The sequence below is a fragment of the Cydia splendana genome, chromosome 15, assembly GCF_910591565.1.
Source record: "Cydia splendana chromosome 15, ilCydSple1.2, whole genome shotgun sequence".
Lineage (NCBI taxonomy): Eukaryota > Metazoa > Arthropoda > Insecta > Lepidoptera > Tortricidae > Cydia > Cydia splendana.
Window position 1 is genome coordinate 2,135,129 of NC_085974.1, and position 27,182 is coordinate 2,162,310.

At 40.7% G+C, this 27,182-nt stretch overlaps 1 protein-coding gene and 1 long non-coding RNA gene across 3 annotated transcripts in view; one reads left to right on the plus strand and one right to left on the minus strand.

Moving 5' to 3' along the window:
- LOC134797460 (uncharacterized) overlaps positions 1 to 27,182 on the plus strand; it is a 356,765-nt gene that overhangs the window by 45,263 nt on the left and 284,320 nt on the right. Inside the window, exon 1 of one of the 2 annotated variants that reach the window (XR_010145085.1) lies at positions 10,580 to 10,779. The exons of the other annotated variant lie outside the window; for it this stretch is intronic. This is a non-coding gene — a long non-coding RNA (uncharacterized LOC134797460). Of the gene's footprint in view, positions 1 to 10,579; positions 10,780 to 27,182 lie in introns of those variants that run through there. 2 annotated transcript variants of the gene reach the window in all.
- LOC134797326 (uncharacterized) lies at positions 18,238 to 21,228 on the minus strand. The gene is made up of 5 exons (XM_063769547.1): positions 21,140 to 21,228; positions 20,814 to 20,902; positions 20,212 to 20,372; positions 19,421 to 19,703; positions 18,238 to 18,926 (listed from the first exon to the last, which is right to left on the minus strand). The coding sequence occupies exons 1-5, from the start codon at positions 21,226 to 21,228 to the stop codon at positions 18,238 to 18,240; spliced, it is 1,311 nt and encodes a 436-aa protein (XP_063625617.1).

Genomic DNA, 27,182 nt, shown 5'->3' on the forward strand with positions numbered 1-27,182 from the left:
ACCGAAGATATCCCGGACATCAGTCTGTACGAGATTAGGATGGCCCTGAAGCAGCTTAAGAACAACAAGGCGCCGGGCAAAGACGAAATCACTTCAGAGCTTCTGAGAGCGGGTGGAACACCGGTACTTAAAGTCCTCCAGAAGCTCTTTAATTCCGCCTCGGGCATAACGCCTGAAACATGGAATAGAGGCGAGGTGGTGCTGTTCTTCAAAAAAGGTGATAACAACCTATTGAAGAACTACAGACCCATCACGCTTCTGACCCATGTCTATAAGCTGTTTTCAAGGGTCATCACGAACCGTCTCGAACACAGACTTGATGACTTCCAGCCTCCCGAACAAGCCGGTTTCCGAAAAGGCTATAGTACCATAGACCACATCCATACGCTGCGGCAAGTTATACAGAAGACCGAAGAGTATAACTTGCCATTATGCTTAGCGTTTGTGGACTATGAGAAAGCCTTCGATTCGGTGGAAACATGGGCGGTGCTTGAGTCTCTTCAGCGATGCCATATTGACTATCGGTACATCGAAGTGTTGAAGTGTTTGTATAATAACGCCACCATGTCGGTCCGAGTACAGGAGCAGAGCACGAGGGCGATTCCATTGCAAAGAGGCGTAAGGCAGGGAGACGTTATCTCTCTGAAACTGTTTACTGCCGTAATGGAAGACGCCTTCAAGCTCCTGGAATGGGAAGGACTTGGCATCAACATCAACGGCGAATACATCACTCACCTTCGGTTTGCCGACGATATCGTAGTCATGGCAAAGTCGATGGAGGAACTCAGCATGATGCTCGATGACCTCAACCGAGTTTCACAACGGGTGGGCTTGAAAATGAACATGGACAAGACGAAACTTATGTCAAATGCCAATGTTGTGCCCATCCCAGTCTCTGTTGGGAACTCGGTACTCGAAGTTGTTGACTCGTACATCTACCTAGGACAAGTAGTACAATTAGGTACGTCCAACTTCGAGAAAGAGGTCAACCGCCGAATCCAACTCGGTTGGGCAGCGTGCGGGAAACTACCTAATGTCTTTTCGTCCGACATACCTCAGTGCCTCAAGACGAAAGTCTTTACTCAATGTGTGTTACCAGTGATGACTTACGGCTCCGAAACGTGGTCTTTCACTATCGGCCTCATCTCAAAACTCAAAGTCGCTCAACGAGCTATGGAGAGGGCTATGCTCGGAGTTTCTCTACGTGATCGAATCAGAAATGAGGAGATCCGTAGACGAACTAAAGTCACCGACATAGCCCACCGGATTAGCAAGCTGAAGTGGCAATGGGCAGGCCACATTGCACGCAGAGAAGATGGCCGATGGGGTCGAAATGTGCTCGAGTAGAGACCACGGACTAGCAAGCGCAGCGTAGGACGTCCACCCACAAGATGGACAGACGATCTTCTTAAGGTCGCCGGAAGACGCTGGATGCGGGTCGCTTCCAACCGGCACGTATGGAGGTCCAAGGGGGAGGCCTATGTTCAGCAGTGGACGTCTTATGGCTGAGATGATGATGATGATGATGATTTATGTGTAAGATTTGTTTTTGCTATGAGTCATACTTTTCAAATTATTCACGAAAAAATAAAAACAAGGAATTTATTATAATTAACTTTCCCTCTTTATTATCTTTTTAAATATTGATCCCTGCTAAAAATGTACTGAATCTTTTTTATTGAAAATTTTGTGTAGATTATTAGTTCATTTTTTTTATATTGGCCACCGTTTACGAGTTATTTACGAAAAACTAAAAAAAGGGACCTTTAATATCACATATCTCACTTCCAGTCAAGAATTCGATCAAGCAACCGGCAAATTCGGATTCAGCGGGGTCTAATTAGGTTAAAAAACCCGGTTGCCAAAAAGTAATATGTTTTGCCAGAAGAAATCGATTTTTACAAAAATGTGACCAGTCTAAATTATTCAATTTGATTAATTTTATAGCCTTTTAAAATATGTTTACACAATTTATCAATCGTGACTGAATTCCGGATTGGTTAGATGGGTGTGTGCCTTTGCTGCCCAACTTGTTATAAAATGACAATATGACGGACGAATGTCTGAAATGTCACCGTATTTAAGAATTATTTTGCTTTTCTTCGTAAGTATGTTGAAAAACATTGTGTGTATAACATATTTGCATATTTATACTGTGATTACCCATTTTATGAAACGTCCGCTAAACTAGCACAGGTCCGACGCTGACAGTGGTCACGGGCGTACTGGCGTGAGGAATAGGCGCAAGGTATTGCCGCGTAGGGTGTAATTTAGTAGGCAAAATGTTGAATTCATCAAATGATGAATGAAAAAATTAACGTATCGATAAAAGGACAAGCAATAATGAAGATTTACTTAAAAGCTATCGACTGAAGTAAGTTTCATATACATTTTCGTCCTAGTACTTCTAACATAAGGAAATAAAGACAGTGTTAGGCATGTTTTCAACTTAAGATTCTATCGAGAAAATAATGAGCCGTCGTGTTTCTGACAAGCAATAACGTAGTTCAAGGACTGAAGTTATATATACTAGAAAATAATGCATGAAATCCTTGTAAAAGTCTGTAAATATGGTGGTGGTAATCAAAGAAACTTAATTGCTAAATTGGAAATCAAAATAACTAAAATGGGCCAGAATCACCAATTTTAAACTACTACGTTTAGTGCTCATCGATGTTAGTGTCGTAAGCGCCATCGACAATAAGGTCCCTTTTCATAGATAATACCACATTTGAAGTCACTTTATACAGGGTGTTACTGACCATCGGGCTTTAAATCCAGGGCTCGATTCTACTCGCTAAACTGAGCTACTTTTATTATGGCACCAACCCCGAAATCCCGAATTTTTTTTTTTACTTTTTCATAAATTTTGGCTGTCGACGTTTTCTATGAAAAAGCCAAAAAAAAATTCCCCGATTTTAGGGTTGGTCCCATAGTAAAAGTAGCTCAGTTTAGCGAGTAAAATCAAGCCCTGGAATTAAAGCCCGATGGTCAGACACATGCTGTATTACTTTTTCGAGGGCATCCTTAGTACAGAAATGCACGCAGAGCGCCGCATATATCGGGCTGCGCCATCCTTTGGCATGGAGGCGCTTTCGGTGCCCGGCTTTGGAACGTGTACAGTGCGCCTCGTACGTCGGGCTACGCCCGACTCTTTTAGTATGAGGGCGCCTACGGCGCTCGGCTTTGGAACGCGTACAGCGAGCTTCGTACGTCGGGCTACGCCCGACTCTATTAGTATGAGGGCGCCGAAGGCGCCCGGCTTTAGAACGCGTACAGCGAGCTTCGTACGGCGGGCTACGCCCGACTGTTTGGTTTTGAAACGCGTACAGCGTACCTCGTACGTCGGGCTACGACTTTGGCCTTCGGCGCCCGGCTTTGAAACGCGTACAGCGTACCTCGTACGTCGGGCTACGCCCGACTCTTTTAGTATGACGGCGCCTTCGGCGCCCGGTTTTGGAACGCGTACAGCATACCTCGTCCGTCGGGCTACACCCGACTCTTTTAGTATGAGGGCGCCGAAGGCGCCCGGCTTTGGAACGCATACAGCGAGCATCTTACGTCGGGCTACGCCCGACTCTTCTAGTATGAGGGCGCCTGACGCCCGGCTTTGTAAAGCCTACAGCGAGCTTCGTACGTCGGGCTACGGCGCCCGGCTTTGGAACACGTACAGTGAACCTCGTACGTCGGGCTACGCCCGACTCTTTTAGTATGTGGACGCCTTCGGCGCCCGGCTTTGGAATACGTACAGCGTGCCTCACACGTCGGGCTACGTCCGACTCTTTTAGTATGAGGGTGCCGAAGGCGCCCGGCTTTGGAACGCGTACAGCGAGCATCGTACGTCGGGCTACGCCCGACTCTTTTAGTATGAGGGCGCCGAAGGCGCCCGGCTTTGGAACACGTACAGTGTACCTCGTACGTCGGGCTACGCCCGACTGTTTTAGTATGAGGGCGCCTTCGGCGCCCGGTTTTGGAACGCGTACAGCGTACCTCGTCCGTCGGGCTACGCCCGACTATTTTAGTATGAGGGCGCCGAAGGCGCCCGGCTTTGGAACGCGTACAGCGAGCATCTTACGTCGGGCTATGCCCGACTCTTTTAGTATGAGGGCGCCGAAGGCGCCCGGCTTTGTAAAGCCTACAGCGAGCTTCGTACGTCGGGCTACGGCGCCCGGCTTAGGAACACGGACAGTGTACCTCGTACGTCGGGCTACGCCCGACTCTTTTAGTATGTGGACGCCTTCGGCGCCCGGCTTTGGAATACGTACAGTGTACCTCGTACGTCGGGCTACGCCCGACTCTTTTAGTTTAAGGGCGCCGAAGGCGCCCGGCTTTGGAACACGTACAGCGTGCCTCGTACGTCGGGCTACGCCCGACTCTTTTAGTATGAGGGCGCCTTCGGCACCCGGCTTTGGAACGCGTACAGCGTGCCTCGTACGTCTCTTGTACGGCTGTTTCATAAATTTTGGCTGATCTGGAGTTCTATACCTATTCACGTTATAAAATATTTATCAGGTCATTTATTAAGTCATTAAAAGACACCATGTATATAGCGGCCAAACAAATTTCTTTTGCAAATACCTTCTTGTATCGCCGTAGTCGGGTAATACGCGGATAGTATCCGGAGCGCTTGTAGATTCGTAGTTCGAATTACCTACCCGATAAATTAATGTTTTATCGGGTGCATGTAAGCAAAGCCGGGTGCAAAAGCTAACAATATGTATATATTTGAAATGTGCTAATTGAGCTCTTTCAAATGATATACAACATGTAATCATTACTTAATTTACTTTTTTGGTTCGTGACTTTATGACCTCTAGAGGGCCGTGTTCATTTTTTTGTGACGTCATGTAGCCTAAAACCAGCGGACGATTAAGACGATTCGAATGACATATCGTTTGTCAAATTATAATGTGTACTTTAGAAGTTATGAGGGAACAAATGAACATACATACATACATACCCACATACATACCGGTCAAAATCATAACCCTCCTTTTGCGTTGCCGTAGTCGGGTAATAGTACATTATTGTCGAGGCTCGGAAGTAGCTACTTGCAGGCTGAGGATTCGTTTTAATTGGACGACCTTGGGAGTACGTTTAATTGAATCCGAAGCCAGCAAGTAGCCTTTCAGCCGAGTCATATATAGTGCTTTTCTCAAAAATGGTGCAAGAAATATAAATATCATAGAAATATTTTACAAAAGCAACTTTCTTACGTATATATTTTCACAGAAAAAAGTAGAAACAATTGAAAAAAATAGCTTTGCCGCCTTTTTATTTTTTTAATAAAAAAATAGAAGTGTATTTTTCTGCCGAAAATACGCCAACCTATTTGAGACAGCTAAATAGTCGCGGTACTAATCATCTGTTTGGCTGTTTAATGGGCCTGTGCCTTCATTTGATATGGCCATTTCAACTTTTAAAAAGTTTGGAACTCGTCAAATAATGGAATTTGTATGCAACATTGCAGTCCCAAAATCGAGACTGCAATGTTTTTAACTTTTTAATTTTTGACTGACCATAAACTACGCGCTTCGCAACCTATTTTTTAAACGGCAAAGTCGACTTTGCCGTCCATTTTTGAGAAAAAACATTACCATTACATTACGTAACGTTACCATGGAGATCTGTCCACAACGTTACCATGGAGATTTATCCACAACGTGACACTTTTTCGTGCATGCTACCGGTGTTCATCGATTTATAAGACGTTATCACGTCAAAATTAATCAATAAAATAAATAAAAGAAAATTATATCATCATCATCATCATTCTCTTGCCCTTTTCCCATTCACTTGGGGTCGGCGCAGCATGTCTTTCTCTTCCACACATCTCTGTCACCCGTCATCTAATCATTCACTTGCGTTCGTTTCATATCATCTCTCACACAGTCCATCCACCTTTTCCTCGGTTTTCCTTTCCTCGTACTTCCCTCCACATTCATTCGTAATACCTTTCTCGTCACATGACTTTCATCCTTTCGCATCACATGCCCGTACCACGCTAGGCGATTTGCCCTTACTTTTTCTGTTATGTGTGCAACTTTCAGGCTTCCTCTTATATACTCATTCCTTATCCTATCCATTCTCGTCACGCCACACATCCATCTTAACATTCTCATCTCCGCTACATGCAATCTCTTTTCATCCGTCACCTTTAGGGCCCAACACTCTGATCCATACATGACGACAGAAAAGAAAATTATATCTTAAATTAAAAAGGGCTCAAAAGACCTTTCGTTACAAATAAAGAAAGCACGCATTTTTGACTAATTAGTCATCCATTTTGGGGGTGAAAAGAAGGATGTAATAAAAAGCAGATTAGGTAAAAAATTATGGTACCCAAATTACTAATTCCACGCAGACGAAGTCGCGGGCAAAAGCTAGTAAAATAATAAACAGATGTAATTGAAAAAAAAAAAACTGTTTATTAAAGTTAATAACCTAATTTATTCAACGTATCATCAACGACTAATTAATACAATCACTATTAGTTTATAATTCTCTAAAAGATGATTGGATTAATTATTGAATCTATCGACCCCGTTTTAAGGATATGGAGAAAACAGGTAGTTTTTTTAGATTTTCTCTGAATTGGGTAGGTAAAAAATTATTTCACGAATGCAAAATTGAAGAACTAACAATAATGAATACAATACAGTCTATGCATGGGCAAACCGTATTCGCCGCTATAGAGAGCGTGTGGACCGATTCCAGCAGAATCGTCTTTTCCAGAGTGACCAAAGGAAGATGTACCGAAGGTGGGAGGAAACCAACCTTCGTGCATCCGACTCGCGGCCACCGGATGCTACTGTCATGAATGACTTCTGGCGTAGCATCTGGTCGGTGCCTGTCGGACACACCGAGGGGAGTTGGATGAGTGTTGTCGAGCGTGAGTGCGAGTCCATTGAACCTATGGGGGCAGTCACCATCAGCCCCGATGACGTAAGTTGTGCCATCCGCACGGCCCAGAACTGGAAAAGTCCTGGGCCGGATGGATTGCACAACTTCTGGCTAAAATGGTTCCGATGCTCGCACTCCTACTTAGCAGCACAATTTCAACAAGCCCTCGAACTTGGTTCTCTCCCACCTTCCTTAACAACTGGTGTCACCTTCCTGCTCTATAAGTCCGGTAGTACCACGGAAGCGAAGAACTACAGACCCATCACATGCTTGCCTACACTCTACAAGCTCCTTACATCCATTTTGAGAGCAAAAATCAACGCGCACATTGTCGCAAACAATATTTTGGCCTCTGCTCAAAATGGATGTAGGGTTGGGTCCCGTGGTACTAAAGAGCTCCTCCTCATAGACATGACCATCTGCCAACAAATCCGGCGGACCAAGGGGGCCCTCTCAGCCGCTTGGATTGACTACAAGAAGGCCTATGATTCGGTGCCTCATTCATGGCTGGGGAGGGTCTTAGAGCTGTACAAAGTTGATGCAGCTTTGAGAGCCTTCCTAAGCGCGTGTATGGGGCAGTGGACCACAGTCCTTCGTCAACCAGGAGGCGGGGATGACCGACCTGGCCCACAGGATTTTATAAGGATTGAGCGAGGAATATTTCAGGGCGACAGTCTGAGTCCGCTATGGTTCTGCCTAGCTCTGAATCCCCTCAGCACCTTGCTGAAGGATTTGGGACTAGGTTGCCGGCTTTGGAGAGAGGGTGAAGTTATTTCTCACCTTCTGTACATGGATGACCTCAAATTATTTGCACCAAATACCCAAGGCTTGTTGGAGCTACTGAAAACCACCGAAGTCTTCAGTAGTGCCATCAACATGGAGTTTGGTGTCGATAAATGTGCGGTTATGCATGTACAGCGGGGGAAGGTTGTAAATTCAACAAATTTACAACTTTCTGAGACAATGTCTTTCAGGTCTATCTCTGAATCAGAGACCTATAAATACCTTGGTATGTCACAGTCGTTGGGTATTGAGGACGAGGGTATTAGACGGTCGGTGAAGGAGCGCTTTTTCAGTCGGCTCACAAAAGTCCTTAACAGTCTTTTGTCAGGAGGCAACAAAGTGCGCGCCTTCAACGCCTGGGTAATGCCTCTTCTCACATACTCCTTTGGCATACTAAGGTGGACTCAGACCGAGCTGGACGCCCTGGATCGGAGGGTCCGGTCACTGCTCACCACACATCGCATGCTACACCCACGCTCGTCAGTTATGAGATTGTACATCCCACGGAAGTGTGGAGGCCGAGGCTTCCTAAACGCCAAGGATCTCCATAACCGCGAGGTGTACAATCTCAGGAATTATTTCCTTAACAACGAGTGTGGGATGCATCGTGATGTGGTGGCAGTAGACAGGAACCTCACGCCGCTCTCCTTGGCAAATGAGAACTGGCGCAAACCTGTGGTACTAAGTACTGCGGATCGCAAGGCGGCATGGGAGAGTAAGGCGCTACACGGGCGGTTCTACAAGGCCCTCACGGGACCCGATGTGGACCTGCTCGCGTCGGTGAACTGGTTACGATTCGGGGACCTCTTCGGAGAAACCGAGGGTTTTGCCTGTGCAATTGCGGACGAAGTGATGATGACGAACAACTACCTATCGGAAATATATCCTGAAGGACGGTACGGTCGACATTTGTCGGGCATGCCGCCGTCCCGGAGAGTCACTCAGGCATATCATTTCCGGTTGTTCTCATCTTGCTAACGGTGAGTACTTGCACAGACATAATCTCGTAGCCAGGATTATTCACCAGCAACTTGCTCTTCTATACGGCCTTGTGGACCGCGAAGTACCGTACTACAAGTACTTACCTGCGCCTGTTCTCGAGAATGGTCGTGCCACGCTCTATTGGGATCGATCTATCATCACCGACAGGACTATTGTCGCCAATAAGCCTGACATCGTGCTGATAGACCGATCGCAGCGCCGGGCCGTGCTCGCCGACGTCACCATCCCCCATGATGAGAATCTCGTGAAAGCCGAGAAGTACAAGTCCAGCAAGTACCTAGACTTAGCTCACGAGATTACCGCCATGTGGGATGTTGACTCGACGATCATTGTTCCGATAGTTGTGTCAGCGAACGGTCTCATAGCGAAGAGTCTCGACCATCACCTAGAGAGACTCTCGCTGGGTGGTTGGATCAAGGGTCAGATGCAGAAGGCGGTAATATTGGACACGGCGCGTATAGTACGTCGGTTCCTCACTCTGCGGCCCTGACCACCGGCAGCTTGGGCCAAGCCCCGCTGCCGGCGGCACCCTAGGTTAGGTTTTTTATAATGTGTTTATATGTATTTTTTATTGTTTTGTAAGTGTTTTTATATTTTACTTTTATATTCATATTATAACAAACCTAACTTAAGACGAAAAATAAATAAAGAGATGAATACAATAATAATTAATTAATTAATTAATTGTTGTACATTCTCCGCTGCTCCCCGATCTGGAAATTTACTTCGATCACAGATAATGTGGATAAGTTGCTAAAGGACACCGTATGCAGAATTTTGAATATTACGGTCACACCTTCCAGTTGGTCGCAGGCGATTCTTCCGATAAAATACGGCGGTCTTGGTATCCGCACGACGGGTGTGTTAGCGCTCCCTGCCTTTCTCTGTGCCGTGGATGGCAAGAGACCCGATGGCTGCACTCTCGTGCCTTGGAACCTGGGCTGCGCCTTGGCGTGGGACGCCACCTGCGTCGACACTTTGGCTCCGTCCCACGTGAACGGTTCGGCTCGGAAACCTGGGACTGCCGCTGACCAAGCCCAAACAATGAAGCGCCGCAAATACTCTTTCTTAATGAATGAGTATGAGTTTGCGGCGCTTGCTATAGAAACTATGGGTCCATGGTCGTCCGACACCAAAAAATTCATTAAAAAGGTGTCGGAACGTCTGATAGGTGTCTCGGGGGACCACAGAGCGGGCTCCTTCTGTACGTAGAGGTTGAGTCTGGCGGTGCAGAGAGGTAATGCCGCCAGCATTCTGGGGTCTATGCCAGAAGCAGGGGATTTGGGGGAGGTATTTTATATTTAGTAGTTAAGGTATTAATTTTGTATTATTTTTAAATATATTAATGTATTTTATCTCTTTTACGAAAATATTAACTAACGGTCCAAAAATGACATTCCTGTGGCCTTTAAGACAAATAATACTTTGCACTCGAAGCTTTGCAATGGCAAAGATAAGATCGAGAATGGGAAAAAGTCTGGAGTTTATAAGCTTACCTGTGACGATTGCAATAAAGTGTATGTGGGGCAAACGGGCCGTAGTTTCACTACTAGGTATAAAGAGCATGTTGCGTCATATAGACATAACCATCCAGAGAAGTCCAATTTTGCAAAGCACTTATTAGATACAGGTCACACTTTATCTGAGAATCATTCTTTTGATATTTTACATGTTTGCGAAAAGGGATTGCGTTTGGGTGTTCTGGAACAACTGGAAATAATTAGGTACAACAATAGGGGCATGATTCTTAACGAACAATTGAATGTTGCGTCATCGCCGTTATTACGAATTTTTCCATCTCACTCACACTTGCACGGTAGGGGGAGTGGTCAAGGTATAAATATGGCCGACCATTCTAGACAGGTCATTCCGTTGCCGGGCGTCAGACCGTCAACAACTCTTGAGGATGCCTCGTAGAGAGGCGAAACACGTGTCGAGGTTTATTCTTTTGGTGGTGGTTTGTTATATTTATTTGCGTATTTATTTTTGCGGTGGGAGGGTGGGAATATTAATTGCATGTAAAAATACGCAAGTAAGTATAACGGGTTAGCACTGATTGACTAGCACGTTATCTTTTCGCGGATTAGCAAAGTAAAATTTTGGTTTTAATTCATACTCGTATTAAACTGAAACTCGTATTAAACTCAAACTCGTATTAAACTCAAACTCGTATTAAACTCAAACTCGTATTAAACTCAAACTCGTATTAAACTCAAACTCGTATTAAACTCAAACTCGTATTAAACTCAAACTCGTATTAAACTCAAACTCGTATTAAACTCAAACTCGTATTAAACTCAAACTCGTATTAAACTCAAACTCGTATTAAACTCAAACTCGTATTAAACTCAAACTCGTATTAAACTCAAACTCGTATTAAACTCAAACTCGGATTAAACTCAAACTCGTATTAAACTCAAAGTCGTATTAAACTCAAACTCGTATATTAAACTCAAACTCGTATATTAAACTCAAACTCGTATTAAACTCAAACTCGTATTAAACTCAAACTCGTATTAAACTCAAACTAATCTCATTAAACTCGTTAAACTCTTCAGATCCTTACTCTGACTTTCGATTGTAACGGCGAACCCGTACTAAATACCACATCTATGGACTGTCTGGTAGCACACTACATGGCTACACTCATAAACAGCACATCTACCTGGCTGTAAACATTAGACCCGGTTATATGATACCACCTACATGATATCTAGAACCATTAGAGTCTGACTATAGTACACCACATACATGGTGACTAACTACATGCTAACTACACTTTTACCTACATACATAGGTAACTAAACATTAGACCCGGTTATATGATACCACCTACATGATATCTAGAACCATTAGAGTCTGACTATAGTACACCACATACATGGTGACTAACTACATGCTAACTATACCTTTACCCACCTACATAGGTAACGAAACATTAGACCCGGTTATATGACACCACATACATGATATCTAGAACCATTAATGTCTGACTATAGTACACCACATACATGGTGACTAACTACATGCTAACTACACTTTTACCCGCATACAATATGATACCACCTACATGATATCTAGAACCATTAGAGTCTGACTATAGTACACCACATACATGGTGACATTGGTGACTAACTACATGCTAACTACACTTTTACCCACCTACATAGGTACACTAAAATACTACCAGTAACACTAAAATGTTAGATATAATCCAAATAAAATTATAAACAATCAACCGACCAATATATAACTTGTCATAGAACTTAGAAAAAAAAATGTGCAAATTCTGGACATGTATGAAGATCAGTATATAACTGAAAAAATAACTTAAAAATATGTCACAAACAAATGGCAAAAGATAAGATTTATCACAGTAATGAAACGAACGATGTAAAGTTGATAGGTACATAGTAATCACTTAAGACACCCTTCATTCATTTCAAAATTCAAAACTAACCAGAGGCGGTTATCAAGCATGACTGGCTATTGGATCATTTATCTCATACTAAACATACCTACTATTTAATAGATTAGGTTCAGTATTCGAAACTCAAATATAGGATGCACATGTATGTAAACACTTTCAACAGTACGTATTTCAACTAGATCTGCATAACAACCGAGAACTTCTGCATTTTCTGCATGTCTCTTCACAATATGGGCATATTAAAATTTAGAACCACTAAAATTTAAAATCAGTTAAATAAAATTGTTCCTTTAACGACAATAAACGTACTTGCCTTTAATGGTACACGTACAGTACATGTTTGTATTGTAATTGCTAACGGATTCATTAAATATTTATCCAGTTCGTATCCATTGTATTCAACTTCGCTAAACATTGATATTACACAAAAATAAAAATAACATACTACTGCACTGTACACACTAATAGTAACATGACTAAAAGTTAGGGTTTTCAACTCGCTTAGTGCCTGTATTAATTTTGATTACCCGCAGAGTTATAAATTACGTAACAAGTCTACATTCGTTACTTCAACTTGACTATGATCGCGTATCTGCATATTATTAATCAGGTTTTGAGATTATAAGCATTACACAACTTAAAACTTACTACCATAACGTCAGAGTAAGTATATAAAATATGTATATGTAGATATACTAGGTACTCACACGTTCTGGTCCTTTTGTGCGCGCCGTTTTCCCACTTCTGACTTGTGATGAATCAAAGTCCTTCGTACAATCAATTACCTTTATTTTACTCTTAAGTTCTTACTTCAACACTTTCGACATTCTTAACTTAACAAGCAGTAAGCCTTCCTACTCTATGTTACCGGTTCAAGCGCCAAAGCGAGAATGAATCGTCCATCCCATGGTAAGTTACATTTATACTTTATTATCATTTGAATTGGCGGGTAGGAGAGAAGGGTCATTTTCGCGACTACCGACAGATTAATTAACAAATATTCGGGTAAACACAAATCACATTTCTAATCACTACCCACTGAATGCCATAAGTTTAACATAACTCACACAAAATAATTATAATTTATTCTTGAAATCTTATGAAATACCACAAAAATGTTTACTTTTATCGTTTGGATTATTGGCGAAAATCGTCCTTGAAGTTGAAAATCGTGTCTTTTCACCCAGTTTTTACCCGACTACGGCAACGCAAAAGGAGGGTTATGATTTTGACCGGTATGTTTGTGGGTATGTATGTATGTATGTTCATCTGTTCCCTCATAACTTCTAAAGTACTCATTGAAATTTGACAAACGACGTGTCATTCGAAACGTCTTAATCGTCCGCTGATTATAGGCTATATGACGTCACAAAAAATGAACACGGCGCCCTCTAGAGGTCATAAAGTCACGAACCAAAAAAATAAAAATAAGTAATGATGACGTGTTGTATATCATTTGAAAGAGCTCAATTAGCACATTTCAAATATATACATATTGTTAGCTTTTGCATCCGGCTTTGCTTGCATGCACCCGATAAAACATCAATTAATCTGGTAGGTAATTCGAACTACGAATCTACAATCGCTCTGGATTCTATCTATCCGCGTGTTACGCGACTACGGCGATACAAGAAGGATTTTTCAAAAGAAATTTGTTTGGCCGCTATATACATGGTGTTTTTTAATGACCTGCAATATTTTATAACGTAAATAGGTATAGAAGTCCAGATCAGCAAATTTTTTACGAGCTCGGGTTTGGTCCCATGGTAAAAGTTGCTTAGTAATCTTAGTATATTCACCTCGTTAAAATTCGCAGTGGTCAGGCGAAGCATACTGAAACGTACCTATGTGACGCACCGGACTCGGTCCAAAAGGCGACACTAAAAGGGTCAGGCGTAGCCCGATGTACGTGGCGTGCTGTACGCGGTCCAAAGCCGGGCGCCTTCGGCACCCTCATACTAAAAGAGTCGGGCGTAGCCCAACGTACGAGGCCTGATGTACGCGTTCCAAAGCCGGGCGCCTTCGGCGCCCTCACACTAAAAGAGTCGGGCGTAGCCCGACGTACGAGGCTCGCTGTACGCGTTCCAAAGCCAGGCGCCGAAGGCGCCTTCATGCCAAAGGTTGTCGGGCGTAGCCCGATATATGCGGCGCTTTGCGTGCATGTCTGTACTGAGAACGCCCTCGCAAAAGTAATATTAAGTGACTTCAAATATTATTGTAAGTAACGAAATCCTGACCCCAAAATTAATTAAATAAAAAATAAGTTCAAAAACTAAAACCCGACTACTGCAAATCGCGCTCTAAAAAGTATGAAACAAGATAGAATTCTTATCTGAAATTATCATATAGGAAAATTATAAGAGATATCATTTTTTTATCTATTTACAGAGATTCAGAGGATAGCCGTGGTCGTATGCCACTTTACCTTAAAGTTTATAATCGTGGCATACGTCCACGGCGATCCTTTGAATATCTCTGTAAATATATAAAAAAATGATAACTCTTATAATTTTCCTATATGATAATTTCAGATAAGAATTCTATCTTGTTTCATACTTTTTAGAGCGCGATTTGCAGTAGTCGGGTTTTAGTTTTTGAACTTATTTTTTATACGGTACCGTATTAGGCTGAGTATTAAGGACGAAACGTATGGAGGTTGCTTGTTGCTTGGTTGCTTTGTGATGTTGCATAATAATACTCTAGTTTGAGGGCGTCCTATACGCTACGTTTGCCCATACGCGGTCTCCACTCGAACTAGATGGAGCGATGACCTTCGCAAGGCGGCTGGCAAGAGCTGGATCAGAGTTGCCGCAAATCGTGCTCAATGGCGTGCAATAGGAGAGGCTTATGTCCAGCAGCAGTGGACGAAAGTAGTCTGATGATGATGATGATAATAATTACCTACTCGTGCAACTCAAATAGGTAGGTACATAATAGTTATTTACGATGCAAGTGCGAAAAATAGGAAATTTGCACGTGTATCGTACAGCGTTTTACAGTATACTTACCTAGTATATGACCCTTCATAAAAATAAAAATGTAATCATCAAATACAATAAAACGATCTAGTTCTTACGCATATATTTACAAGTTTAAACGTTTCATAGCAAGGTTTTGATACTTGGCGAGCAGTTGACCAAAGCATACAATATTAATATCTAAAAAGATTTGAAGACTAAGAGTTCTTTCCCACTGACGTACAGTTTTTTACGGGTACGGTTTTCTGCAGGATCCCGGTTTCTATAGTATGCGTGCAGTATCCCGCAAACAGAATGCTCGTGTGAACGTTAGAACCTTACTATATTAGCTCGTATACTACTAAAACGGGATCCTGCAGAATAACCGTACCTGCAAAAAACTGGACGTCAGTGGGAAACAGCTCTAAGGAGTCTAGTGACAGTGTGTAGGTATTTAGGTATTTTAGATTATGGAACAAAACTAACATTGATAGAGTCTGTTCGGAAAGAGGGGCCCAATACATTCTATTTGGCTGCTATTTAACTGATCACCAGATTTTGTAAAATTTAATACCAAAAAAAATCTATTTTACCACCCTAAAATAATAAATTCCTCCTATTAAAGGAAATGACACCAAACTAATCATTATTAACCCAGAAATAGTAAATGATTACCAAATTTCAAACCCCATTTTAATGTGAAATGATAACCAAATTTTTACATCTTGCTATCATATTAAAGCAAATGACACCAAAATAATCATTGTAAACCCAAAAATAGTAAATGACCAGCAAAATTAGAACTCCATTTTAATGTAAAATTATAACCAAATTTTTAAAGCTTGCTATCCTATTAAAGCAAATGACTCCAAAATAATCATTGTAAACCCAAAAATAGTAAACGACCACCAAAATTGTAAACACATTTTCATTAAAAATGCGCAAATATTTAATATATCGTATTTAATATATCCTATTAAATTAATTAATCCACTTCGTCACCTTTTTCTAGTAGTAGTTTTATTTCTGTAACAGTCGCAGTTCTAACCTAACCTAACCCACTTTTCTAGAGCATTTCTTTTCTGCAAGGGTCGCAGTTCAAACCTAACCTAACCCACTTTTCTAGTAGCATTTCGTTTCTGTATGGGTCGCAGTTAAAACCTAACCTAACCCACTTTTCTAGTAGCATTTCTTTCCTGTAAGGGTCGCAGTTCAAACCTAACCTAACCCACTTTTCTAGTAGCATTTATTTTCTGTATGGGTCGCAGTTCAAACCTAACCTAACCCACTTTTCTAGTAGCATTTATTTTCTGTAAGGTTCGCAGTTCAAACCTAACCTAACCCACTTTTCTAGTAGCATTTATTTTCTGTAAGGTTCGCAGTTCAAACCTAACCTAACCCACTTTTCTAGTAGCATTTCTTTTCTGTAAGGGTCGCAGTTCAAACCTAACCTAACCCACGTTTCTAGTAGCATTTCGTTTCTGTAAGGATCGCAGTTCAAACCTAACCTAACCCACTTTTCTAGTAGCATTTCGTTTCTGTAAGGGTCGCAGTTCAAACCTAACCTACGCTAGTTTTCTAGTAGCATTTCGTTTCTGTAAGGGTCGCAGTTCAAACCTAACATAACCCACTTTTTAACAGCATTTCGTTTATGTAAAGGTCGCAGTTCAAACCTAACCTACGCTAGTTTTCTAGTAGCATTTCGTTTCTGTAAGGGTCGCAGTTCAAACCTAACATAACCCACTTTTCTAGTAGCATTTCGTTTCTGTAAGGGTCGCAGTTTAAACCTAACCTAACCCACTTTTCTAGTAGCACTTCGTTTCTGTAAGGGTCGCAGTTCAAACCTAACCTAACCCACTTTTCTAGTAGCATTTAGTTCCTATAAGGGTCACAGTTTCAACCTAACCTAACCCATTTTTCTAGTAGCATTTCGTTTCTGTATGGGTCGCAGTGGAAATCTAACCTAACCCACTTTTCTAGTAGCATTAAGGTTCTGTGCGGATCGCAGTTCTAACCTAACCTAACCCACTTTTATACTAGCATTTCGTTTCTGTAAAGGTCGCAGTTCAAACCTAACCTAACCTACTTTTCTAGTACCATTTCGTTTCTGTAAGGGTCGCAGTGCTAACCTAACCTAACCCACTTAACTGATAGCAGTTTAACCTACTCTTCTAGTTGCATAACGAAATGCTACTAGAAAAGTAGGTTAAGTTAGGTAGGTCTGCGGTGCGGGGTACGGGGGGTGAGCGGGAGGGGCTAGTAATTTTGGCATCAGTTTACTTTATTTGGTAATATGTATAAATGTTTTGGTAATCATAGTGGTTTATTTAGGTGAAAATATCGCATTAATTTGGTCTTCAAGATTTGGTGATCATTAATGATTTTTGGTGATCATTCAATATATTTGGTATTTCAATGCAATTTGAATTGCAGTCGTAATTAAAACGGTGGTACTTTTGTATTTTTAGGCCTTATTTTTTTGGTGTACAGTTATGTTTTATGGTAAGCATGATTTTATTATTTAGGGTACCAAAGTATTTTTTGGTGTTCATTATATTTGTAGCCATTCTATTTTATTCTACGACTCTTCTCTTTCCGAACAGACTCTACCAAATTTTTATGTATTTATGTACACAAAACACTTTATTGTACATAAGACAGGTTAAAATACAATGAAACAAAATATATAAAATGTACAAAGCTGAACTTATCCCTATAAGCCTATAAGGGATAAAAAAAAACACTGAGTCCCTCAAGTATAATATTGCTCATTATTAGAAATTATTCAGAAAACTATTATACATAACCTACTTTATTTATTAACAAAACACAAAATAATAAATAAAATTAACTTAAACAAAAAAATTGCCTCAAGTCCGATACTCCTCATTTCATATTTTTAGTATCTGTGCAAAATTTATTATAATTTTTTAAAGTGCATTTTAGACAACTTATGTTCGTGTTTTTTTTCTATCGAGCGAAAGTCGAAAACTCTGGATTCGAATCGCTAAAGCCCCTAGAAAAGCCTCTAGATCTATAGAATCTACATCAACTCTAGATTGCTTATTAAATTTTTAGCTGGCATTACGGTTGTATTGTCTAATCAGCGCTACGAGCTACGACTTTTCAAAAACTCCGTTCTCTGGGCCTACTAGCTGCACCTTAATGGCCTGGTTTATGGCCGTGCATTGTAGAGCGCAGCGTCGCGTATGCCGAATATATAGCCCTAAACACTGTCATAAGACTAGTGTATCGAAGTTCCGCCATGCCCCCCGCCGAAAGCGCCATCGTCTGCGAATTCTGCAGAATAACCAACACAATTTTCATGTTCTGTACATCGAAATTCTCCCACTTACAAGAATACACCGCTTCCTTAAAAGTTAAACTCGCATCGATGAGGCGCTGTCCTGTGAAACAATCCATGGAGACCTGGGTTAAAGCGAAGGGTATCTCTAAATAGGTATTCTCTAATCCACCCAGCAATTCAACTATAAGAGATATCGCCAGTAAGCAAAATTCGATGGCGATGGAGTTGCTAAAAATGTCTTCAGTTAATCGTAATAGGGCTAAGTTGGCAGCGTGCGCTTGGATGATGAATTCCAGCTGTTGTTTAATATATTGATTTCTTAGTTTCTCTTGATTCTGAACGTCTCCGAAGGTCAATGCTTGGGCGTCGGCCCAGAGATGGAGTAGTTCATGGCTCAGGGCTGTCATTTGTGCTTCTATGTAGCCTGTGACGACGATGAGGAGGCACCCGATGGTCCCAGCCGCATAAACCAGCGACATCACGGCCGTACCCACTAGAATGTGAGATATCTCGAAATTTGGTGATTCGAACATTGGTTCTAGTCCTGAAACAATAAGACAGTAAGTTAAGATTCGCAAATGCGCCAAGACACTGGAAAGATGAATCAAACGGACAGTCGTTCAGCTGAATGTATGAATAGAACCCGAGAATGGGTAAATAGTAGAGACATAGTCATTAGCTTTCAAGCTGGCCCATAAGGGATAACTATTGTAAGTGAAACCGTAGGTACGCATGCTACTTACCTGCATAAAAAGAGGTTGGTTAGGACCAAATAGGTTTAACCGGTTATTGAATTACTCTCTCTCTATGGATATTGTAATTTACCTATACCTACTGTGAAAGCTCTCAGCCCGTAAATACATGGAAATATTTATAGCTAAACCCCTTTCACGAACCAGACCTGATGTATTAATTATGCACTGCTTTTTAACTCTCGCCAGTCGTCGGGATTTCTAATAAAAATTTCATATGCACATAGGAGAATCTGACTTGTGTATTGTGTAATAGGCTCTACATCTGAAGTGCGATTTTACTAACCGTAAAGAACTTGCAAGTCTTCTATTAAATGCTTTCCAGGAAGCAGATGTGGCATTAACACATAAATTAGGCCGTTGCTGACCAGCATGGTCCAGACGAAGATGGCTCGGCGCTTCACAATCCTCAGGTTCTTGAGAAGATTCTGGTACATTCGGCTGTCTCGGTCTATGCGCTTGTCGAATGCTAGGTATGCTACACATGCTTTCTTTGCGCGGTTGCTAGCAACAATATTAAGTAGATTAGTTTTATGTTCGAACGCAAATAAATTGAACATAACATTAATCTCAAATTGGGACCATTTCGGGCCAGGATAGGGTTAGGGCCAGAAGCCCACCTATGGTATTTTGCCTGTTTTGTCACCTTAATGTGAAGGGTCTTCCTTATGCTTCAAGTGCAATAAGAATCTTTTTTTCTGAAATTCCTACAGAAATTCTGATAGAATAGTTCTTGTTGCATATGAAGCATAAGGACCCTTCTCTAATAGAAAACCACTTGTAGTTACGCCTCTGCAGTTGATCAGCTAACTGAGACTGAAACTGCGTTTTGGCTATTGATGCACGCCCCAACTACTGAATAGAGGAGTGATATAAATGTCACAAAGATAAATAAGGATCAATATAACACTTTAAACTCTCGCATTCTGTACACATAATAATTACTGCCATTAACGGGTCTAACGCGATACAATTTCATTGAATCAAGTTTCGAGGATAAGAAAGTCAACTTTTGTATACCTATTTATTTTGTTGCTTGCTGTGTTACCTGTTCAGATGCAGAGAAAAGAGCTTAACCACGCAGATGGCGCAGGCGATGCCTAATGAGAGGTTGACGATGATCACGACCAGGTCGTCGGTCTTGCGCCATAACACGAACCACGCCACGGAGACCACGTACACGTAGAAGTACACGATCGAAACGACTATCGTCAGAAACACGAACGCTAAAGGAGTTCCTGGAATTTCAGTAACACATCTTTTTGATACTTTTAGCATACCTATCCTCGTAAAATAATCTGGCAAGTTAACTTTGTTAAGTACTAGAAATAGGCGCGAAGTTCATATTTTCTATGGGAAGATCACCCTTTGTGTCAATTTTTTTTAATTTGCCGCCTACTTTTACTGTGGGAAATGGCTTGCCAAATTATATATACAATTGTACATAATGGGATGAAATCATTTTCCGAATCTCTTAGCTGAGCGTGAAGCTACGCGTGAGCGAAGTTGCACCTGCGAGGCGCTTTTCTTTCAGTGTGTACCTATTCCCAAGGGTATCAAAAGGTTTGGCGTCCACAGGGCCCCTTGAGTGCGAGGTGGTGGGTGAGGGGCCGCTTTGCCCATGCCTAGTTACGCCACTGTCTCTTAGGATTCGTCATTCTAATACAGCTTACACCTACCTCTTCCATCGACGTTTAACGCCATAAGCCTCAGTAGAGTCGCAACGTTTGATAACATCGTCGGCAAGTCACAGTACTCCAGACCAAACCTACAATAGAGTCACATCAGTCAGGAGATTGGATTTTATTTGGACTAACGTAGTCACAATCACAGCGCTATGCTCATATCTTGCTCACACCCCAGTGTGGCTTGCGAATCCTCAACAATTATAAACTAGTGCCTAGAGAGGATGGGCACGCAATATTGGCGCCCCCTGGCTACTGTGGGACATTATAGACAATTATGTTATCTAATACAGTTATCAAAATTACTAGAACCAACTTACCTGCGCAACTTTTCCCATATAGTCAAAACCTTAAATCCAACAGGTCCCCCTAAGCCAATTGGCTGGGACAGCACCATTGAAGTCACCATCTGGTTTGTACTTTATAATAGGAAACCAGAATTAATAGAGATTAACTTTTATTCCGTATGCATAGACTAGGAATCCTAGTCTATGTTCGTATGTTAAATTACTTTCCCTATCAGTTTTCTTGCTATTCCCTAAAGAGGTGTAAAGATACGCCACCCACGAGCTCTCAAGTTTTAATTGTAAGTAGCTGTTAACTTTTAGATCAATTTATAAAATTCTACGTTAATTAAAGTTGCACTAAATTTATACTGCTAATTGAAGACTAGTTAAGGCCCCTGACGTGACTCCAATTCAATACAACCCGAATTACTTTAGAGTTTTATGACTACCTATATAGAAATTGTCATGCTGCCGTATTTCATGGCTAAAATTATTGTGGTAGTCAGCAGAAGAATTTACCACGCGGGCTAGGCGTTCTAATATATTTAAACAAAACTAAACTTTATTGTTAAGTTAATATAAGAGTGTGTGTAAGTAATCACACTTAAATAAATGATTAAAAACTACGATTACCAAAACAAGAAGAAAAAAAACTGTACCAGTGGAATAAATTTGAATGGGCTCTACTTCAAACTCTATTGTTAAGTAGTGATAGATTCTAAAGACCCCTCTCATACTTTGTGGTCGAAATAGCACACAACAGTTCTAAATTTCTACATGTCAGATAGATTTCAAGCAAAAAACCTGGTAAGATCATAAAGATCTTACCAGGTTTTTTGCTTGAAATCAATCTGACATGTAGAAATTTAGTACTGTTGTGTGCTATTTCGACCACAAAGTATGGTGGGCTATAAGCTATAAGACATTACACCTTTGCTGTCCATTACTCGGTACTACTGTGCTTAACATGTCCATGATTAGTGCCGTCACCCTATATAAGTACTTAAATGGAACAAACAAAAATACAAAATTAACTTTTTGTTCAGTATCAAAAAATTAACCCGTTTAAAAATTTCGTAATTACACTTGAATAATTAATTTAGAAAAAGTGCTTAAAAAGAAAATTGCTAACATAATAACTAACTCACTACAACGTGTAAATTGATAGCTTATAAATAATAAGTCTATATTGGGTCTATAATTATGTGACATAGGTATTCAAAATATAAGCCTTTTTTTTAATTCGATGCTGGAATAAATTAAACCAAGATCTGGTATGCTGAAATACAATAATAGTTATTTGTACAACAAGAGATCAAAAGTTGATATTACTTCGAGTGCTTATTTTGAGTCCCGTGCAAGCGAAAGATTCTATAATAGATCGAGCGTAGCGAGTGAATCTAATTTAGAATCTTGAGCGTAGTAAGGGACTCATAAGCGCACGAGATGTAAATAACTTTGATCTCGTGTAGTACACAAAATTTTTCACCGGGGCAGTGAGAACATACCAATTAGACAACTTGAAAAATGTAATCCTTCTTCATCACTACCTATGCATCACTAACTCATGTTTTCTTAAGATATACAAACAATTAAGTTTAATTACCGCAATCGAACACAAAAACTAAAAGTAATAATAAATTTCAGTAAAATAATATGGAAATAACGAATATCAACTGACACTTCAATCTACAACTTTTTTTTTGTGAAAAAAAAACTTTGTAAGATACGGTCCGAATTGCGGATAAGTACTATTTGTCAACTATAGTAGAAATTCTCAAAAGTAAAATAATTAATATTGCGTGATAATCTGTGTATTTTTTGAGTTCATTATTTTAATTGTACAATAAAATACCTAAAATATAGTATTTTATCAGTTTTTATCAAATCGTAAACTTTATTTTTATTAATTAATTATTAAGAATTCATACTCGCACGTGGTTTGGAACGATGCGTTCTGACGTTTTTCGGGGGTCTATTATAAACCGTCAATATAACGTTGAATGTCGTTTGAACTTTTTTTGTCTGTTTCTTTTTACTAACTAGTAGTAGGGCTTACGGCGATATTTACATCGAAAGCTGCATTTTTGGCAGAAAGCAAGCCGCTTTGCCCAGTGATACTAGGGACCATTCTGAATGATTTCATCCGAGGAAACACAAATTTCATTCACTAGAATTCAAGATGGCGGACCTTTTTCAAAATGGCGGCTGCAATATTTAAAAAAATTATAGACACAAAACGGCTGCACCGATTTTAGTGATTGATATATCGATCAATTCGTATTGACACTTGTAATCGAATAAAAAATATGGCATTTAAGAAATTAAAGATGGCGGCCGAATATTAAGAAAATTGTGTTTTTTTTCTTTATTTTTTTTCCTTCTAATGAAAATAACAACTAAATATTCTATAATATGATCACATATTCTTTCATTTAAATGAAACCTGATAATATTATCTGCAAAATAAAAAAATCATCTTAACAATCCGTTGAGTAGTTTTTGAACTATACCCATTTCAAAAAGCGCGTAACTGCCGTTCGAAACGGCCCGTTCGCGCGGCTCGCGTCAAAACTGAGAACTTTGATGATTTAAAGGTAAAAAAAGAACTGAAAACATATTTACTTTATTTATTGAGCTATAAATAAATAAATAAATTGTATTTCTGCTTATTATTTGTGACCATCACGGGAAAAGGTATAGCGGCTGGCGCTTACGTCGCTTAGCACCGCAATAGTATTGGAGCGGCGTTAATAATAGCGTAAGCGCCATCCGCCCTAAGGTACCTATACCAGTGGGTTCAAATTTATTCCTCTCTATCATCTTTGCCCGATGTGGTTGAACGGAAAGAAAAGAAAATTCATATGAAATCAGATCAAAATATACCTAATATAATTAAATTAAATATATAGAGATGAACTACGCCAAACTGTCCCGCCCCTCCAATACTATTTCAATGTGTGTAGTATTGAAATAGTAATGGAGGGTGGGACAGTTTGGCGTGGTTTATCTATAAGTACCTTTTGTTTTTGCAAGTGCTGCATTGCACTGTGCAGGGTAGACCCACCCTCCGACACGTGCAGCGCATTGTTTCGCCGCCTTTTTTACAGCCGCAATGGTCCAGGTATGATAATTCACGCCACATCGCCCTAGCATCAGACCATTGCGATTCCCAACTGCCATTAGATGACTTCCAACCCCAAGAGGATGGCAATGGTACAGAGGCATCATCAAGAATAAGGGCATATCACCCCATAACTGGGCTGCTTGATATGTGAGACGGAGCGCGTGTTCATGTAATGCTGCCGATGTTGGTCGGATGCTGGTTACCAATTTATTTTTAGTAGCAAATAGCTCCTTGCGTACCAAGTTGTCCGACGAATGTGATATTTGTGGGTCATATAGGTAGCAGGTGAACTTTTCCGGCATAGCCATGATTTCTTCAGGAAGGCTTTGTAATGGCTGCGATATTTCTTTCAAAGTTGGTGTAACTTCAGGGTGTAACAACCACGTTTTGAAGCAAGACTTCTTTCCTTTTGTATGGAAGTAAGAAGTAGTGTCACACCCTGTAGAGGCGTTTACGCCACGAAGAGCGGTTGATCTGTCAGGACCCAAAGTATTTGCTATTTATGAACATCGATATAACGGCGTTTATTTGCAGTCCCAGTTAGTAGGCATAACTCTTGCAGGCCACTATCAATTGAAGATTGATGATATGATATCAATAACACCAAAACATCTGTATCGGAAGTGTGATTTGCGTGAAGTACGATGCGGCCATCAGCTTCTTCCGCATGTGTTCCTATTCATAAGATCAGGCAGAACAGGGAATTAGGCGTATTTTGATTAGATCTTCCGATACAGATGTTTTGGTGTTATTGATATCATATCATCAAACTTAAATTGAGAGTGGCCTGCAAGAGTTATGGCTATTAACTGGGACTGCAAATAACTCCGTTATGGCGATGTTCATAAAATAGCAAATACTTTGGGTCCTGACAGATCAACCGCTCTTCGTGACTTTCATGCCTCTACAGGGTGTGACACTACTTCTTACTTCCATACAAAAGGAAATAAGTCTTGCTTCAAAACGTGGTTGTCACACCCTGAAGCTACACCAGCTTTGAAACAAATATCGCAGCCATTACAAAGCCTTCCTGAGGAAATCATGGCTATGCCGGAAAAGTTCACCTGCTACCTATATGACCCACAAATAGCACATTCGTCGGACAACTTGGTACGCAAGGAGCTATTTGCTACTAAAAAGAAATTGGTAACCAGCATCCGACCAACATCGGCAGCATTACATGAACACGCGCTCCGTCTCACATATCAAGCAGCCCAGTTATGGGGTGATATGCCCTTATTCTTGATGATGCCTCTGTACCATTGCCATCCTCTTGGGGTTGGAAGTCATCTAATGGCAGTTGGGAACCGCAATGGTCTGACGCCAGGGAGATGGCGTGAATTATCATACCTGGACCATTGCGACTGTAAAAAAGGCTGCGAAACAATGCGCTGCACGTGTCGGAGAGTGGGTCTACCCTGTACAGTGCAATGCAGCACTTGCAAAGGCAACTGCAAAAACGAAAGGTACCTACTTATAGATAAACCACGCCAAACTGTCCCGCCCCTCCATTACTATTTCAATACTACACACATTGAAATAGTAATGGAAGTTAGTTTGGCGTAGTTCATCTCTATATATTTAATTTAATTATATTAGATATATTTTGTTCTGATTTCATATGAATTTTCTTTTCTTTCAGTTCATCCACATCGGACGAAGATGATAAAGAGGAATAAATTTGAACCCACGGGTATAGGTACCTTAGGGCGGATGGCGCTTACGCTATTATTAACGCCGCTCCAATACTATTGCGGTGCTAAGCGACGTAAGCGCCAGCCGCCATAACTTTTCCCGTGATGGTCACAAATAATAAGCAGAAATACAATTTATTTATTTATTTATAGCTCAATAAATAAAGTAAATATGTTTTCAGTTCTTTTTTTACCTTTAAATCATCAAAATTCTCAGTTTTGACGCGAGCCGCGCGAGCGGGCCGTTTCGGACGGCAGTTACGCGCTTTTTGAAATGCGTATAGTTCAAAAACTACTCAACGGATTGTTAAGATTATTTTTTTATTTTGCAGATAATATTATCAGGTTTTATTTAAATGAAAGAATATGTGATCATAGTATAGAATATTTAGTTGTTATTTTCATTAGAAGGAAAAAAATTAAAGAAAAAAAACACCATTTTCTTAATATTCGGCCGCCATCTTTAATTTCTTAAACGCCATATTTTTTATTCGATTACAAGTGTCAATACGAATTGATCGATATATCAATCATTAAAATCGGTGCAGCCGTTTTGTGTCTATATTTTTTTTAAATATTGCAGCCGCCATTTTGGAAAAGGTCCGCCATCTTGAATTCTAGTGAATGAAATTTGTGTTTCCTCGGATGAAATCATTCAGATTGGTCCCTAGTATCACTGGGCAAAGCGGCTTGCTTTCTGCCAAAAATGCAGTTTCTTTTCGCTAAGCTCTATCACTAAACAGTGTGAAAGGGACGGAGATAATAGAACCCAAGTATTTCGAACTTGTATTAGACCCCGCATGCTGAAATGACATTTGACTATAAAGGTCACTTGAATGTCATTTTGTCTCACTCAGTGAGCAAAATCGCATTTTGCTCACTGTTTTTAAGAAGCAAAGTACCCTTGTTCGAGCTGCTGAGGTGAAAATAAAATTGCGTTGCGTTTCTCCAGAAATTTCCTGCTCGCACAGGTAAACTGACGTGACGTGTGTTGGGAGCCTATACCTAAATATATTCACTCGCTGACGGGACGGGCCTAAAACGGTCGGAGTTTACAGTACATCTCTACTGTAATGCCAAATTCAGGATGTTAGCTTAGGACGCTTATACATTACGTATTTACACGAACCCACAATGATTTCATAATAAATGTGGGCGTTCATGAATCGCGCTTGGATACCGTAGGCTGAGGATTAAGGACGCATGGAGGTTGCTTGTTGCTTGGTTGCTTTGTGATGTTGCATAATAATTACTC

Excerpts from the sequence above, each read along its gene's own strand:
- LOC134797326 (XM_063769547.1), bottom strand. The coding sequence starts at position 21,228 with ATGGTGACTTCAATGGTGCTGTCCCAGCCAATTGGCTTAGGGGGACCT. Across the intron at positions 20,903-21,139 it reads ATATGGGAAAAGTTGCGCAG|GTTTGGTCTGGAGTACTGTG; the intron begins GTAAGTTGGTTC and ends ACTCTATTGTAG. Across the intron at positions 19,704-20,211 it reads TCGCCTGCGCCATCTGCGTG|ATTAATGTTATGTTCAATTT; the intron begins GTTAAGCTCTTT and ends TCCCAATTTGAG.